Genomic DNA, 20,084 nt, shown 5'->3' on the forward strand with positions numbered 1-20,084 from the left:
CTGTCATTGGCTGGTTTAAGTGGCTACTTTACACAGTGTGTAACATTCACCATTTTGCCTATGTTTGAACATTTATATTTCTTCGATTCTTCCATTCAGTAACGCAAAAATTATTAATATCGGAAACCATCATAAAACTTGATACCTATTTTGATATTTTTTAAAAAAGAAATTATTTTTATCTTAAGATTTAACCGCCACAGTTTTATGTGCGATTTGCCAATTATGTTTTGTGGTTTTATTTTAATAAAACGTAAAATTTAGTAATCTTCACAAAAAATAGAGGTTTAAGATTTTTTAACGAATTTAAAAAGTTCAAATAGCGTAGAAGAATGACGAGACGAGCATTTATAAGATTTTAAAGTTAAATAAACAATTTATAAATAGAAAAAAAAGTGTGAAAGATTAAATTACATGGATAAATATGCACAGAACCAATTCTACCGAAAAAATAAATATATAAAATTTATCTTCAAATTTTAAAACGAACAAGCGGGCTGATAATGATTTCATGTGTATTAAAATATTTTTTTACATTAATAAAAATGGGAGACGGAGTGTGGTCCCGTGGGTAATGCCGCAGACTCTGGGTCATGAAGTCCTAAGGTTTAAACTGTTCGAAGTGTTAAAATTGTAGAGCATCATAGTGCCCAAAAGTATGAAAAACAAAATATCACTTATTTTTTTTTTTTAAAGTATTGCGTATATTGTTAATAAATAAATGGTTTTTTATTGTTGTCAAAAACATTTTTCACTTGGTGGTATGATATTTTACGCTTATATGTTTATAAATTTATACAAACCATTTTAATTTAGAGTTATACTTTGACCGGTTTCAAGGTTACTACCTCATCGCCAGGAATTAAATTAATTTATAATATATATTATCATTGTAATTTATTAATATTATAATTTAATTTATAATATATTTATGATACAATAATTTACAGTATAAATAGCAACGCAAGAAATTACAAGTTAGTTTAATTCCTGACGATGAGGTAGTAACCTCGAAACCAGTCGAATTAGAGTTATCTCTAAATTAAAGTATTTTCTACAAATGTATAAACATATAAGTGTAAAATAAATAGTTTTTCAAATAATTGTTAATATTACTTACCTAAAACAAATAAATATACCCCATTTTTTTAAATTAAAAAAAAAATATTTATTGATTTGGCGTTTATTTTGTAGAACTCCCTATTTAAACTTTTTAAATAAAAATCAAGCTCTGCTTTGAGTCTACTGAATACTTGATTTTATTTTTACAATACAAAAACGGATATTTTTGTGACAATTGTTTTGCCTTGTTAGAGGATTTTCAAATTAATGTCATTAAGTCAGTAAATTATTGCAATATTTCTTTGTAAATGCCCCAACAACACGAAACAATTGTAAGATATTTTTTCGTTTTTATATGTAAAAAATAAAATAATGTAATTTGGTAATGTATCCAAAATAAAACAAGTGTATTGGATTATGATTCTACTTTATTTTTTATAAAATATACAAAGGGTATATTGAGACGCATTTCGTCTTGTTAGGACATTTTTAAACAAACTCGTCACAATATACCCTGTGTATATTTTCCATATCCATTTCCATATCATAATCCAATAAACTTGTTTTATTTTGGATACATTACCAAATTAAATATGGAATTCTACCAATTGTCTGCATACACAATAAATAAAATAATGTGTTCAGTAGACTCATATCAGTATTTGATTTTCATATTATATGTATTAATATACCCCCCCCCCACCTAGCTCTAATTTAATTCACATTTTTTGACGAGATTATTTCCAAATTAAAAGAAAATTATTCATTAATTGAAATATTTAGGTTTATCATAAAAACGTCAATATTTATTTTATAAAAAAATACTCATAAATTGAAAGATTATTTTAATGTTCAATACGAAACTTCAAATACGACCAAGTCCACAATGCTAGGATTATCTGCTGTTAAAAGGTCTGCACTTTAGAATTTTCAGAATTTTTCCTTGAAACCTCGAATCATTAATTCTGCTTTGAAAGGTTCTCTTTTGTTAAGGAGATCGGAGCTTTTAAGGGAAAAAAACAGACACTTTTTTAAAGAAAACTTTTCACCCGGAACTTATTCTGTTCCAGATGAAAAAAACTAGGTTTCCTAATCTCTGTTAGTTTTCCAGTTAACCTGATTTTACTATCGATAAAATTTTCCAGTTTTTAGTGGTGGAAAAGGTTTCTTATCTACATCAGTGGTGGTTTTTAGGCGTGACCCTTTTTCTTAATAGCTCAGAGTTTTTTTTCAGGAAAACCAAGCATAGAAAGTCACTCAAAGAAAGCTCACTGGAAGATTAATGTATTTTGTGATATATAGTATCACGGCTGTCATATCAGTCTTTTCGGAAATAAATTGACATCTTAAAATGTGACTCTAAAAGCAGGCGTGAAAATTACGTGAATGTTAAACGGGGCTCTACGGAACACGGCATTTTGTTTATTTATACATTTTGCACTCAACAAAGAACTCATTGAACGTTGTTATGCAAAAAGCAGCCAGCCCTACAGTTTTATTTTTTTATTTATCAATATATTTCATAAATGTAAAATGATTTTTATTCTATACAATTTACTTCCATACATCTAGTAAATTTTATATGTAAAAGTAACTCTCAAAAAAAGAGGCCAACTCTTGTGCTTTAAGACTGACTTACACTGTTATAGTTATTTATTTATTAGAATTTTCATAATTTTGAATATAAGAGTTCAGTGAGTTAGTCAAGCGTCTTAACCACTACAACACAAAGGCCGCCAGAATTCTATTTTTTTAATTATTTATATTAAACTAATACTTTGCATACATTTATTAAGTGCAAACACAGCTTATAGTGACACAACCAGGAACAACATATGCTTGTGAACTTGCCGCGACTAGCTAGAAAATCTGTGATGAAGCGGGGCACTTAAATGAATTTTTTAACATCTTGCATAATCATATATATATATATATATATATATACATATATAAATATATATATAAACAAACATATATTCTCACACACTTACACATATTCTAATTTATTCATACATATTTAGTTTATAAACTAACATTATAAAGCACATCATGTGTATTAAAATTAAATTATTTATATACTTAATTAAATTCTGTATCATTAACAAAATCTTTTAATACCAGTTTTCAAAATCTACAATAAAAATTATTAATAAATTCAACAATGTTTGAGTATGTCCAAATGCTTGCAAACTGGCTGGATTTCCTCCCTACCGAGCTATTCATATTTAAATATATTTCAACAGAGAGGAAACACATTTTTGAAGAAGGAATATGAAAATCTAGGCATTTACATTTAACTTCACAAAAGTCAACAGATGGAAGAATTGAGGAAATGTGAATGTTATACATGGGCAGAATGGTGAATGTTACACAGTATGTAAAGTGGCCACTTAAACCAGCCAATGACATGTCATAAGCCCTGTAAATGCCTAGACTTCCATATTCCCTTCTCAAAAATGTTTTTCCTCTCCGTTGGAATAAATTAAAATTATTATTTAATTATTATATATATTTTTACAATTATTTAAGAAATCACTTTATAAAGCTCACTTGGGAGATTGTATAATAAAAATGGCGTTATTTAAGTAATCCGTAATAATAATATTTAAATATCACAGATCACTGCCCATAGTTTAAACTTCATGTAAATCATATTAATATGACGATATTGCGACTGCGAGAAAACCAGTTATGTCCTTTAAAAAAAAGTGGATTAAAGTTTTAATTTGTCATTCATTGTTTTTTTTTAAAAATAATTTATGTAAAAGAATTTTCGACAGAGATTGATTTAATGTTTCAATTCAGAACCTTTATTAGGTTAAGAGAGGCGTATGTTGATCATGACGAAATACGTGATATTTATTTGTACTGGTTATAAATGTACGTAGATTTCACTCTGAGTGCGTTTTGGTACTAACCATTAACCATACAAGGGGTTGTTACCCCCGTGAAACAAACAGCGTGTTAATATAATGTGTTTCATCACCAACCCTTAAAGAGGCGGTAGGGGTGATAAGGACGCAATGCCATCATCATCCCTGACGAAGTATGCACTTTGGGGTGATGAAGGAAATATAAGGACAGGCGTTAGAACTAGGGTTGCCAAATACTTAAAAGTGTAAGTTATATTTTTTTGTATTTACAAATAAAATAATAAAAGCAATGTAACTGTAACAAATCACACCTTTAGGACGAAAACGATGTAACTCAAAAAATCAACTTTTTGGGAAATTGCAATACAAGAATGTAAATTGTGACACCTTCACATTCTTTGAAGTAAGTACCAAGTTTGAATTAAAAATTATACCGAAAGCTTTGAGCTATGAATAATAATAAAAAACCAATTATTATTAGTTTAAATAAGACATTTATTTAATGAGTCATTATTAGATTGAAAAAAAAAACAAACAAAAGCACTTTATAAAATAGATAATGACATTATTTTTATTAGGTCAGATCAGGTCACCTAACACATTTTTTATATTTATTCACGAAATGACATTTACGTCAATAAGTCCCTAAGATTACCAATAACTTCAATAATAAAATGACATTTACTAAAATAAGTCACTAAGATTTTCGGTAAGTCAAAACGAAACAGTTACAAAGTTAAATTGTTTGTTTTATTATTTAAAAAAAAAGGGTACACATGCCATTTGTATCGGAATAAAACTGACTCAACCGGCTTTCGGTCACTATGTGTTTGTCTGTGAGCGTCTTTTACACAGCAATATAAACTCAAAATTAATTGCGTCGCTTCTGTACTGACACGGAATCTAAATTCTATGAGTAAAAAATGGACCGATGTAAGGGTTCTGTCCTATTTTTACCCGAATGTTGCGTTTTTTTAATTGCAGAAAAATGGATAATGTTCATTGAAGTCATTCAATGATCTTAACTCATTTTAAGCATTTTTTGAGTTAAGTTGTTTTCGTCCTAAGGTGCAAAATGTAATGTTTTCAAATAAAATAAAATATTTTTTCATGTGGGAGTTGCTTACTTTTTGCTTTGATTGCTATGTACAAGATAACAATTAAAGCAAAAAAGAAAATATTTACTGTATATGGTATGTTTCTTCTTTATTTGAATTTTTTGACTGTTGTGTTAAAATCTAGTAATAAATTTATTTAGAACAAATATAAACTTTTAATAACATGACATTTTTTGTATCAAACTTTCTCAATAACATATTTTTCCAATTTGAAATATTTATATTTTTTCGTATGAACTTAAACGGCGTTTTGTAAATATAATACTTTTTATTTCAATCAATCAAAAATACTGCTGATGGATGAAAAAAAGAATTATTATTTCGAGCAAAATAAACACCGATTTATAACTTGCTTTTAATGTTTGCCAGGTATTATTGACAACCCTGAAATTATGCAGAGCATGAGCTTTAATGTTGCACATTCCAATATACAAGACCAGCCTGCCAATGATTATGCCTGTAGGAAGGACAATCTTTATGTTGAACAATATTACTTTTGACATTTGAGATTATTTTTATATATACCTAATTTTATTGACATTTAAATTTTATTATTTTCATATGTATGAATTAAAATACATTATTTTTTTTGTAAATATTCGTATATATGTATAAAGAAATAATTTTTTTAATTGAATTCATAAAGAACCACATAAAGCCACCTTGTAAATCGTGGAATACGCAAAGTGGCTTCATGAATGAAAGAGGATATATTGATCAAATATTTGCTCCGTGAAATAAGACAGAAAAAAACGGAAAAAGCTTTTCTGCGCGTTTGTCGACCTGCAAAAATCATTTGATACAGCTGACAGAGAAAAATTGTGGAAGGTTTTATAAGAGAATGGAGTGAATGGTAACCAGAAAAGGGCTATTGCGTCACTGTACAAGGACGGCAGAGCATGTGTGAGGGTAAATAGGTCATTCACATCGTAGTTTGCCATACCTAAGTAATATTAACAAATTGCAACAGGGATGGAGAATACCCTTAAGAAGGGAATATGAAAGTCTAGGCATTTAACTGTGTAACTATCACTTTTTCGCCTATGTTTAAACATCCAAATTTCTTAAATTTTTCCGTTTGTTGATTCTAGTAAAGTTAAAGAGCTGATACTCCAGTCTTTTGTCCACAAACATTTGTATAAACTCAAATATTGTAATACTTAAATAAGTCAAACAGGGGTGAGTAATGTTATTATAGTTGTTCAACGTATTCATCGATAACTGTATGAAAGAACTTAGAGATTTAAGAATAGGAGCAAACATGTGTGATAAAACTGTTAACTGTCTTCTGTATGCTGGTGATGACGTGTATTTTGCTAGTAGCAAAGGAGACCTGAAATTCTTGGTAACAAAAGTCTATGATGTATGAAAGAGAAGCGATTAGCTTATGAATGTTGATAAATCAAAAGTAATGGTTTTTGAAAGGGATGTAAATACAACTATATATGAGATCATGATCATTGTGAACAGAGATATTCTGAATCAGGTAGAAAAATTTATGCATCTGGGAAGTATATTTACTAGAGATGGAAAAAATGAGAAGGATATTGAAAGGAGAGTTAGTGCTGGAAACAGGGTAAACGGTGCACCGAAATCTACCTTGGCAAATAAATGTTTGTCGCAGGAGCAAAACTAGCAGTTCACATTGAAGTTCTATTGCGAACCCTAATGTAGCAAAGTAGGGATTTGGAAGAAATAATATGAAGGTAGATTGAATGCTGTTGAAATGCGATTTCTCAGGCGAAGATGACGATGTATGATAGGTTCAAAAATGTCAAGATCCGTGAACTGTGTAGGGCTGAGACATGCATAATCAACAGAATCAAGAAAGGGGTGCTGCGTTGGTTTGGGTACGTAGCGCGAATGGATAGCGAAAAAACACATTAAAAGATCAACGATGCGAATGTTAGTGGAGAAAACGAGGAAGACCGAAAAAGACGGGGCATGATAAAGTCCATAAAATACTTGAAAATGGACATATCAAGATTAGGAGTAATCGGCGTGCGTGTAAGAGAAGATGTATGAATGTAGAGGAAGCGAGGTATGTATGCAAAGACAAAGTGAAGTGGCGTTCTAATCTAATCTGCCTACCTTTACGAGGAAACGGCGCAATGGTTTGTTTTGTTGTTTGTTTGAAATTGAATCGAAAACTATTGACTCTTAGTCCCTATTGCAAATTTATTGCAGAAACATAATAAGAAAAACAGATTCAGCGGTATTGTAGTATCACCGACAATATAACGTTCTATTCTCTCTGCCTGCACTTGCGGGGAAACGGCGTGATGGTTTGTTTTTATTTATATTTACTTACCGTATCTGTTTGGATACCGACATCTTTCGTGTTACTGAAAGGAATATCAGAGAGGATTGTTTCCTTTTACTTTGGAGTAACTGGATATTTTTATTTCACCATGTCACATTCAAATTGTACGGCAAATGTTTTTTTTTCGTCTTGTGTATGCCTTAAATTTGTTTTTATTATTAAAATTAACGTTTTGTATAAATAAATTGATATTAAAATAGTTTAACATCGTCTTTTTTATTTTTACCACGCATAACCCCACGTAATAGCCGCTGTTGGCAACCCTGGTTGTGACATAAACCAGAGAATGTACATCATTTACTGCGCTTTGGAAAGATTTATGGGAAGAAACATAACATTAAATTATTAACATTGTTATTTAGACGACATTCTAAGTAACGGAGCACTTTTTAATACATTTTCCATTTTTATACAGTGTTTTATGTTGATACTAATGGTTTCGTACCTGGGATTGTACAGGAAATAAATTCATATTTAGATCAAGGAGAATAAATGATAGGAAAGTTGCCATTTTTATTTTTATTATTATTTTATACTTATATATTTTATTATTAGTACTTGAGTGATGCTATGATATCTCCCGACTTTCGCATCTGTAATATTGTTTCAATTTATAAAGGTACTAAACATAAGACGATAAAAAAAACGAGTTATTGACTCATTTGTGGTTATTTGGTAAGAAAAGGAGATCCCAGCAGAATGCTCGTACGAGATTTTCCTGTAATTTGTATTATTAAATACCAAAACAAGTACGCCTTTTTTTTCACAGAAATTTCCCATTTGTGGCTCAAAGAGTGTTCAATATCCAGAATGAACAAATTAAGTTCTCCAAAATGAAAGACATTTTCAGGAGAAGTGTACAAGTTTGGATTTTGTCTAAGGGAAGAGATCATTGCAGGAGACTGTTGCGAGATATTGAATAGATTTATATAAACGCCCAATTGGCATTTTTATCGACTCATAAATACATAGAAAATGATTATAAAAAAGTTAGAAAGACTCAATGGTTTATAGTAAAATTTGTGGGAGTGAAAGCGGGAGAGAGGTATTTGTAATTGAATTTGATTCAGTGATCGTTTGAAAGAAGACAACTTGTTATCAAAGAAATCAAGGCTGGTATGTTTGTTGGCAGACCCAAGAATTCTAGGCATAGCTAAATGAAAACCGCAGTTAGTTCTATGGTTATCGGTATGAAAGAGTAAGTTTTCTCTGAGGTTTCTAGTTGGGATATTTCATTTTATTGAGCTCAGTAGTTCAAGTGCATCAAAGAGTGAGTTGGGAATTTTAAATAGGACTATAAGGTCAAATTTATTTCGATGGTCTTAAAGAGAAGATATATTCAAGGTAGTTTCTAACTCACTATACGTATATAGGTCCCTGGATATATATTACTATTAAGCGTGTTGTCCAGACGTTTGTTGAAATACATATTTATGTAATAAATTTTACTATTGTATGATGTTTTTAATTTTAATATTTTTAAGTGTTATATTTTCTCAATTTTTAAAAAATTGTTTAATTTTTTATTTATTTTATAATTATTTTGTTTCGCATTTTTTGTTTCTTTTTTATGTTATTTTGTAAACTTGCCAAACACAAGAGCCAGACTCTTTTTTGGCAAGTTCAACCTTACGTGTCCCATTTTTATACTGCATGTATTGTTAATTGTATATTTATGCTAATACAGGTTTTTATTTTTAAAAAAAATAATGCTTCCAATTTCCATTTTATTGTATCCCAACTTAACACAGGGCTCTTGGCATCATAGAGTTTGGGATGAAGAAATATGAAACAGATTCTACATTATTTAGCAAAATAATTATCATAAATTAAAAAAAAATAAAAAAATCGGTAATTGTTTCATTTAGTAATTAATTTTGACAGTAAAAAAAATAAAAAAATCAATGAAATAATAACAGTAATACATTAATAAGGTACAATGCTAATTTAATTAACAGCTTAATAAATGATTATATGTTCCAATTAGCAGGAGTTTAAATATATATTTTCAAATTAAGCATCAGTATAAAGTTTAATAAAAAATTATATGCGTATAAACTTATAAGGGTAATAATGAAGACAGCGTCAATATGCTTTGACCCTTATAAGTAATTTATTACAGAAGTAATCTTATACACTTATCTTCCCTTCGACAAAATCCAGTCATGGATGTTCATTTTAAACATGGACATTGTTTTGGAGAACATAATATGTTCGTTCAAGACGTTGAACACTTTTGGAACATTGTACGGGCTTAATACTAAAAACTATGTTAAATCTTATTTATTGTGTCATCTCTTTTTGATTTTATTTAAACTATATAAAAATATGTCACAAATGGTGCAAAGTGTATTCAATTGGAACATTAAATGCGGCGTAATTCGATTATCCGTTACGTAATGGTAGTTTTTAATTATTTTTTTATTATAGATGCAAATTTCTTTTACCTTGCTTACGTTATATGCAAGCTTTTATCGAATATATTTATTTTGAAGTTATATTCAGTTAACTTTAACATTTTTTACCATTGATAACAATTATAAAAATAAAAACAGAATAAGAATAAACAAAACAACACTTGAAATAAAATAAACAGTTTCAAAGATTAAACACATAAAAAAACAAAAGCCGCTAAATACCACCATTAAATAACTTAGCCTGCTTGATCGTTTCTGTAATGAATCAAACAGTCTCTCTTCGTGTATCATTACAGTTCAGAAGCTCAGCTTGGTTCTTTGTCGCAGCAATCCGAGTGTCAATAGGCTCTGCATGCTTTTAAGATGATTTGGCTTTATCTGTGCTTCTTAAAAGCTTCTTGATCCACTTATTGGCAGTTTTTTCTTTATTTGTTTTCCTCCACTTGTTGGTTTTGAAGTTTTAGAAGTTGTTTTACTTATAATAAACAAAGTTTATATTTCAAAAGCGAATTTTTCTGCAATTAAATTTCTTTAAATGTATCTAAACTGTTGAGATCAGGAGGGATACACTAATGTGGGCCAATCAGGAACTTCTCAGTATTTGCTCATGTGGAGAGAAAACCACTCAAAACTATTCAGGAGAAGCCAGCCTGTTGGCAGTAGTCAACAGGCCTTCCGTTTCACTAGAGGAGTGTTCGGCATTTTCTTCCCTACTTTGGTTTATTTAACCAATTGCTTGCACTATATTGACCATGTAAAATACTACGTCTCGTGTGAGTTTTTTTGGATTTATCGATTGAAAGGGACCACTTTACATGGCTTATTAGGACTTCATCCAAGTTCAGCCTCACTTTTTTGACCATAGCAGACATGGCTAGTTTATCTGCTCTCTCAATTCCGATTTCCCCAACATGAGCTCTAACCCAGCATAATGGAACATGTTTGCCACGTGCACTGAGAGCATAGTGAAGTTTTTTTAATGTTACTTATGATGGCATTTGTGAAGTAAACAGATTTGAGCGCGATATATATTTGTGCAGAATCTTAGCGTAGGTATAGATATTTTAGTAATTGCGAGGAGAAAAGTATCCGGTGAACGCTCGCAACTGACTAAACTCCGTTTTATCGAACATGTTGGCCGCAGGTTGAAGGAACATATTTCGAACGCTTATGTTTACTATAGCTATATGCCTCAATGGTTTTTAACCACTTTTTTTTCTGCCGACCGGTTTCAAAGTTACACATTTTCTTTACTAATAAACTTAACTGAATCCCATTTTGATTTAACAGTAATAACTAAATATTACTGAATAAATATACATCGAAACATATGGAGCTATTAAATAAGGTCGTTTTATCATGTTCTTGTCAACATGGTTAGTGTAAAGTGAGATGGATACGATCTTAAAAACCAGACAAGATTTGATTAAAGAAGATTCATTAGTGCAGGTATTATTCCTAGCTCTACCTGACCGAGTTTCTCCAAGGTATGCATGGCTACTACAATATAGAGACAAGAAGGAACGTGTATTTGACTACATATTTTGATCGATTGTTACGCGGTATGGTCGATAATTCTGAGACTAAGAGATTAAAAACTATTTTTTTTTTGTTTAATTGAATCATTTAGATAAATGAAATATTGAATGAAATACTTGAAGAGTTGGATAAATAAAGATTGATTGACAAATTATTAAATGTAAAGGACGTATTTCTCTAATAGCTTTTGCAAAAGAGAAAAGATCCACTTTCAGGAATTAATTAATTAATTATTAATTAGATATATTGCTAAGACGTTTCTTATAAATATATTCGACAGCTTCAACTCGCTTTAGATGATCTCTGACAGGCGTTGTACGAAAATACATGTATTTTTTCAATGTTTTATTTAACAAGTTTAGCACAGAATGAACATATTAAAAAAAAGGGTGAAGAACATTTAAAAGAAAGGAATTCAGAAGTCTAGGCATCTATGACCTGTCATTGGCTGGAACTAGTGGCCACTTAACAGACAGTGAACATTCCTCATTCTGCATTTGAACATATATATTTCTTCAATTTTTCCATCTGTTCATGTTTATGAAATTAAAGTGGTGAAACCTTTATTGATGCGGGTAAGATTCAACTGATTGAATTATTGCGCCTGCATTATCGGCAAGGCTTTAAAACGTTTCTCGATTTTTGTACTTCTTCTTAGTCCAGGTGGATTTATTAACAATGTTTTGAGTTTGTCCAATTTTTTGTAGACACGGATTGGATTCAATTCCCTAGGGAGCTGTTAGTATTAACATATTATAACGGGGATGAAACGTTGTAGAGAAAGAATTATACAAGTCTAGGCATCTAGAGGGCTTATGACCTATCATTGGATAGTTATTTATTTATTCGGTTTATTTACGATTAACGGGCATTTCCACATCATGGTAATATGTTTTTTTAATTAAAAAATTATTTATCTACTAACGAATTATAACATAAATTTTTATTCACACTCTGTAGTTATTAATAATATTTTTATCACCTTTTCAAAAGTTTGTCTGAGTTTTTTGTTAAGTTTTGTTTGGTAGTTTAATAGTTTAAGTCTGATTTATAAGTCTCCATTATCCTTGTCTCGTAGTTCATAATAAAAAGTACAAGTATTTCTGAGTAAATTCAAGCAGCACAGTAATAAAACAGAGAAAACATCAACTAAATGAAGAGACTAAAATTAGAATTTGACTAAATATTTATATATTTAAACGGAATTTGACTGTATTTTTTAGGAGTTACATATTCGATCATGAGATTATCTTGTGAAGTAAATAGAGCGTCCGGAAGGTGGTGTGGAAGAGGTAACCTGTGTAGGTCTCCCTTTTTTCAACCAATATTTCACATCGACGCTGCAAGAATTTGAACCAAGGATCTCATGCATGATATGCGAACCTACTAGATAGCAATAAAAAAGAGACTGATGTATATTTATATTTATGAATTATGGAAAAAAAATATAAACAGTATTTCTTCATTTTTTTTGTAAAATTTTTGAAAATTAAAATTTGTTTTTGATTTGAGAATTTGAATCGGGTTGTGGTCCCGTGGCCAGTGTTGCGGACTCACGGATCAGAGGCCCCATGTTCGATCCCCACCCCACTCCAACCATTTTCTAATAGTGAGTTATTTACAACTCGTTGAAAATGGCCACCAAAATTTAAATATTTGGGTTCATTATAAGCACGCAAATATTTCTTTAAAAAATATATATATTTTCATGACATTAGTCCTTTAGCGATGGCTCAATGCGTCTCCAACACAAACCATATGATCTACAATAAATGGAAATTTATAATTTGAAATGCCCGCGCTGCATAAATCGGTATTTGTAATTACGTTGACAGTATTGTTTTCGAAAATTTATCAAAGTTTGACGGTGATCGGATGCACAACATTCTGTCAGCGTCTGTTTGAGTGAGTCGAAAAATTGCTGTTAGGTGATTTTTACAACAAATAAAAAATTGACACAACGAGCGTGCCTCAAATTTTGTAATGCTGATGAAATTTTGTATGCCAAATCATTGAAAATGTTGAATAATGCTTTAAAATTGTGTACGTCAAAAATATGGGCATAAAAATGGTAAACGAGGTTAAAAGACGTTCGTAAATGATTAGATGATAATAAACATACTGGAAGTCCAGCAACGTCAAGTTCCGAAGGAAACATTGAATTGTCAAAGCAAATCGTGTTAAAAAATCAATGTGTACCAATCCGAAAGCTTGCTGTATTATTGAGCATCTCATAATTGAGATGTTTTGGGTGTGAAACGCGTCACTGCCCCCCTCGTTCCAAAAACACCTAAGGAATGTGGAAGGACAATTCGTGGATTTTACACCACGATAAAACTTGTATTCAGCGGTGATTGTTTCGGAGTTTTTGGCCAAAAATTTGACTAATCTCATTAACCAAGGGTTTTTTTCTCCAGATCAGGCCCTGTCTAACTTTTTTCTCTTCCCAAGACTAAAATTGCTTAAAAAAAACCGCGCTTTGAGATGATTGATGCCCCAAAAGAAAATTTGATCCGCGAGCTAAAGGTCATACTTTTGCAGGCTTATGAAAATTGCATGGACAATTAGATTGCGCATTGGCATGTATTGTCACAAATAGCAAGTATTTCAAAGAAGATAATAAAAAAATATTGAAAATTAAAATTATGCATTTTTTCGGCAAATTCCCGTTTATTTTTGTTCATAAAGTATAAGTACAAATGTAAAATTCATCCATAAATGTGATGAATGTGATAGATGTGATAAACACAGTAAACAGCAAACGAAAGTAAGTTTAAAGCACTTACCTAGCATGAAATTTGCGAAAAACGTATTATTGTTGAACACACAAAATCAATCATTTTAATATGTCACCAGTATTATCATAAACAAACATATTTGAAATAAAACTCGGGAAAGATAACCAAGAGATGGTAAAAGAAAGAAAGCGAGGTCTAGCATGGGCTGCTTTTAGTAAGCTCTCATGTATCCTGATGTCTATTATGTACCCACATTACTTTAAAAAAATATGCTTGTGTTTTTCTCGTTTTGAAATATAACTGTAAAACTTATGTGTCGACAAAAAAAAATTAAACAAATTATCAGTGTCACAAAGAGTTGTGGAAAAAATATTGCTGGGTATTTCGTTGAGAAACAGAAGAACCAACACACGGATAAGAGCGAGATCAAAAGTCACCACAGAGTATTCCACAGTTGGTCTACAGGGTTGCCAAGCACAAATGAGGCGGAGCTGGTCGAATAGCCAGAACCACAGACTCTAGATGAACTAAAAAGTCCTGGAATGCCGACCCAGAACAGGCAGAAAAAGTGTCGGCAGGCCTCAAGCAAGGTAGTCTGATGACATCAGACGGGATGCAGAAAGTGATTGGATGCGGAAACTTAATAAAAAGTTCTTAATTTGCCAGAGATGGCAAATAATGATGATAATTGTTATAAATGACGAAATTTTGAAAATATAAGCAACAGACAGTTATTAATTTTGTCGCGAGGTGTGTTAGTGAATCGAAACGTACTATCAGGCGAAAATGATATATTACAAGAATTTAGACAGAGGTTAATAACTAAGCATCAATATTACAAGCCCCGTTAGGCAGGATAGGATCAATAAGCTTCTCTCCGAGGTAAAACTAGGTTTGGATCAAAGAAACAGACGATTAAAAAACTTCCTCATAAATAATCAAGACAAATTGTAAAAAAATATTAAAATATTTTTAATTTCCCCTTAAAATAAAATATTTAATTTTTAAATTTGTAGTATTGTATTATCTATTTATTTATTTTATTGATCGGTGATTTTTCATTTTTATTGTATTATAAACGCGAGGTCAAACATTATTTTTTATTAATTCGGCGTGTTCAAGATTTTGTTTAATTTATTTTATGTTTTTATGTACGTAATAAGGTTTAAAAATATATGAAAAGATGCTTAAATGTATAGCAAATAAATTTTTTTTAAATTTATTTAATAAATAATTATTATGTTTACTATAAGATGATGTAAATACATATATAACTAGCGGACCCGACAGACGTTGTCCTACCCGAACATTGGCTTGCCTGCTATTTATTACCTTGGAAAAAGACATTTCATTGATAAGTAGGTACCTGGGTACGTGTTTGTGATAAAACTCCAAAACTGGAAATAGTTAGTATTCAAATAATATTAAATTTAAGTAGGTACCGAGGTACTTATTTATGGTTGAATTCCAAAGCATAAAATAAATATTTTTTCTAATATGTCATTCTTTTTGCAAACGTCAAACTCCGGTCTTCTCACCTACAGAGGGGTGTACTTTTATAGGAATATGATTTAAATTAATGTTTTAAATTTAAAGTTATTTAAGTTTTACCAAAAATCCAATAAAAATAAATAAATGGGTAAAAATTATAAGGAATTTAAGGAATGAATCTGATTGAGATCCACAAAAAACAAATGTTATTTGTATTCATTCAAAAACAAACTTTTTTATACACAAAAAAATAACATCTTTCCATTTTTTTGCAAATGCATTCTTTAACCCTGGTAGATCGATAATTAAAATATTTATGCTCCTCACTTCATTTTTACATATTCGATTTAAAATTTTAATATTTACGAACACGCACAGAGCAAATATCTATATTTCTCTGAAAACCACACGTAAATTGGTTAAGCCATTTAGGAGGAGTACGATGACATCATACGTTAAGAGGAATTATATATATATATAAATATAAGAATATTAATAAAAAAACACTTCTTACTCAACCATGTTTTGAATGCACAAAAAAATACTAAGTTTATTTATTTGCTTTATTATAAGTGCATGAAATAATAACGTTAATAAAGAGTTACTTTGAATGTTTAAATAGGGTAAGTAATCATTTTCAAAGACAGTAAAAATAACATTATTTGGCTAGCCAAAAACAAAATTGATAAAAAAGGAATTTTTAGTTCCGATTTTTATACCAAGAACACGGAATGAAAACTGCCGAGTCTTCTATTTGCCGATGAAAATTTTCATAAAAAAACATCGTAATTTTTTCAGTGTCGTTTTTAAAATTATTTGAATATGTAAATAGCTCTGAAATTATTATTCAATCCCCTTTTACGCGGACCAAATATAAAAATGTTTTAATGATGTTGACATAAAATATGTTTTACAATTCTGAACTTGGAAAATGCTTCAGTGTAAATCTACTTACAAAAGCTTCAAACATTTGAAAAAATGTATTTTTTCTGTGTCTTTCGTTTTCTGCTGAATTTTCTAAATAAACAGAGACGCCATCTTCTTGAAAAGGTTAACTCATTTATCGTTTGTTAAACAAATAGTCAAAAGGCGCGTGATATCAAAAATGAGGAAGATTATTAAGAAAAACAAATTATGATTGAGATGGAAGATAAAATAAAAAATAAATTTAATAATGCTCCCTTCATGTTTATATCCTGAGAGAAAATTTTCAATTAGGAACATACAATATCCTAACCGTACAGTCAGTGAAGAATTCACTTCCCTCTTTTCTCAATCCAATGAAGTACATATTATGTACTTCTGGATTACTTTCTTTCAGCACAAAGATGCTAAGGCTACCAGATTACATAGAACTCTTTTCGGCAGCTTTTTCCGTTTAACAACGAGCAAATTTATCGTGTGTGTGGGCACCACCAAGGAGACTTATGTCCTCAGATGCGGTGTGCGGGATTATTATTATTATTATTATTTATTCATTGTTAAGTTGGTTCATAACATTTTAAGAACAAATACAAACTTTTTATGACATTACAATTTTTTTTAATAAGAATTTCTCAATAATACGTTTTTTTAAAATTAATTTTAAATATTTGGATCTTTTCTATAGCCTTTATTTCTTCGGGTAACTCATTGTACAGCTCGTATGTGATGGGCAGCTAACCGTACAGGCAAAAATCATTCACCCAAAAACACCATTTGAGAAAGAGCAATTTGAAAGTTTGAAGACCAAGAAAAAATCAGATTTTTGTGTTTTGGGTGTTTTATATGCACAATATAATTTATTCATATCTTTTTAATAAATCCCAATGTAAAATTTTACTTTCTAATACATTAAACAATATCTGGTAGGGGTTTAAGTAGACAAGGTGGATAACATTTGGTTAAGTAAGTTTTGCTTGATCTGGACATTATGAGCCATAAGAATTTGTAACAGGAAGGAAATTTTAGAAACAATTTTGATAATGTTAACTAACTAACTAACTAACTAACCATCACGCCATTTCCCCGGAGGGGTAGGCAGAGAGGATAGAACGCCACACCACTCTGTCCTGGCACACTTCCTTTGCTTCCTTCACATTCATACATCTTCTCATGCACGCACGTCGATTATTCCGACTTTTCACATGACCACTTTCAAGAATTTGTTATACTTGATCATGTCATGTCTTTCTCGGCCTTCCTCGACTTCTACAACCAGACACATTCGCATCATAAATCTTTTTAGCCGTTCTTTCATCATTCATTCGCTCCACATGACCGAACCATCGCAAAAGACCTTTCTTAATTTTGTTGATAATGCTTAACTCAGCCTTGTATTCTGCTCTAATTTCGACATTAGGTCACCTATCATACATTGTTTTTCCGCACATTCGCCTGAGGGATCGCATTTCAACAGCATTAAGTCTACTTTCGTCCCTTTTTTTCTAACTCCATGCTTCGCTTCCATACATTAGTGTTGGTACCAGAACTCCATTATGAACTGCTAATTTAGCCTCTTGCGATAGACACTTATTTGCTACGACAGACTTTAAGGCACCATTAACTCTGTTACCATTAACCCTCCTTTCAATATCCTTGTCCATATTTCCATCTCTAGTAAACATACTACCCAGATATACAAATTCTTCGACCTGTTTCAAACTATCTCCATTTACTACAATCTTACATTCAGTCATAGTTACATTTCTTTCAAAGACCATGACGTTCGACTTTTGCACATTCATTAGCAAATCACTCTCCTTCACACTTCGTAAACCTTTGTAACCAAGGATTGCAGTTCCTCTTCGCATTGAAAAATGTTATTTTAAAAATTTTATTTGTAAAATAATAAAAAAAACACAATGTTAAAACAAATAATTTATATTAACATTACGCATTTCAAACTTAATTACCATGCTAACGTTTGCCTCTTGAAGAACATAATTTTACGCTTCGAATGGCATATTTAACTCTAAGCTGTAATTTTTAGGGTTAGTGACATTTGTTTGAAGGGCGACGATATAACTTTTAAACATATTGAATGAAAAATAAACAATTTAGTGAACAGCAAATAAACATATTGTAAAATACACATGCCCAGGCGGAAAATACAGTTATCTGTGTAAATTACAACCAGAACCCTCAACGGGTGTTTTTTGTTCGACTGAAGGGCTTCTCTCAGGTAAAAATCGAGAAAAAAGAACAAAGAAAAAAAAAACAAGACAAAAAAGACAAAAGTTGCATTTGTACAGAAAATTTCTTCATGGGGTCGATTATTTGGGATAGTTGCTAAATGTGCATCTTGAGTGGTTTATGCTATGTATACGTGCCGCATGTAATGTATATGTTTGTGTATGTTTTACATGTGCGTTCATGTGTGTGCGTGGATGGCTCGGAGTGTACATTCGGTATTTTTATTTATTTTAGTTTATTACCTCCATAGAAAACGCAAATGTCAACAATTATTATTTTCTCACTTGAAATTCTTATTTATTTTTTTATTTTTGTCACATTTAATGTTTATATCTTTTTAATTTATGAAAACTTAATTGGTCTTTTTATGTTAAAAAATTGTTGTTTTTAATACTGATTTTGTATGACTGTATGTTTTCTAAATAAAATAAAATAAAATAAATAAATAAATATGTTTGTGTATGTTTTACATGTGCGTTCATGTGTGTGCGTGGATGGCTCGGAGTGTACATTTGGTATTTTTATTTATTTTAGTTTATTACCTCCATGGAAAACGCAAATGTCAACAATTATTCTTTTTTCTCTTGAAATTCTTATTTATTTTTTGAAATTTATGAAAACTTAATTGGTCCATTTATGTTTAAAAAATGTTGTTTTTAATACTTATTTTGTATGACTGTATGTTTTTTGAATAAAATAAATATAAAAAAAAGAAAGGAAAACCAAGTAATGATGAGTTGGCCTCGTAGTGTAGTGTTTGACACATTCAACTATTTGTGTATTTTGCTTGAGGTCCCGGGTTCGAAAATAAAATAGCTGTGCCAATGTCTCGGAACACTATCTTGTCTAGTAAATTTCTGTTTACACGTGGACAATGGTTGAGTCTTGGGACAAAACAAAATTACATTATCCACGTGTAAACGGCTTTTCCGGAGTCGTCATATTTATATTTTATACATAGTGTACACATTAATATTTTCTTAATTTACTTAAGTGATTTATGTTTTTTTTTTCTTTCCAAGCACCCGTTGTGGAGATTCTGGAAGCCACAGTGGACAAATACTACGAGAGAAACTCTACCCTGGAGTTGGGGTGTCGTGTAAGGCACTTATCAACCACCAGCATCAGCTGGCTGCATCAGGCTAGGGTGCTTAATGATGACACCCAGAGGGGAGGAATCAGGTAAATCACATCGGAATAGGTGGATCACACTTCTTTATGTACTCAACCCGACTTTAGGCTTCTTGTGAAGATTTTGGAAATTTGGAACACTTTAATCCAGGAGTTGGTAAAAATACTATAATTCCATGAAAATCCGAATGATTCAAATTATATGTTTAGAGTTGAAT

General features: G+C 30.7%; 1 protein-coding gene across 1 annotated transcript in view; it reads left to right on the top strand.

Moving 5' to 3' along the window:
- Window positions 1–20,084, top strand: part of LOC148275332 (zwei Ig domain protein zig-8-like) — a gene marked incomplete at its 3' end in the record, with an annotated part of 70,512 nt that overhangs the window by 41,588 nt on the left and 8,840 nt on the right. The window contains exon 5 of the mRNA XM_088235841.1: window positions 19,758–19,917. Coding sequence (XP_088091967.1) covers window positions 19,758–19,917 — 160 coding nt within the window. The remainder of the gene's footprint in view (window positions 1–19,757; window positions 19,918–20,084) is intronic.

Source organism: Micrasema longulum, unplaced genomic scaffold (genome assembly GCF_059751315.1).
Source record: "Micrasema longulum isolate JH-2025_06_02 unplaced genomic scaffold, ASM5975131v1 h1tg001458l, whole genome shotgun sequence".
Classification (NCBI taxonomy): domain Eukaryota; kingdom Metazoa; phylum Arthropoda; class Insecta; order Trichoptera; family Brachycentridae; genus Micrasema; species Micrasema longulum.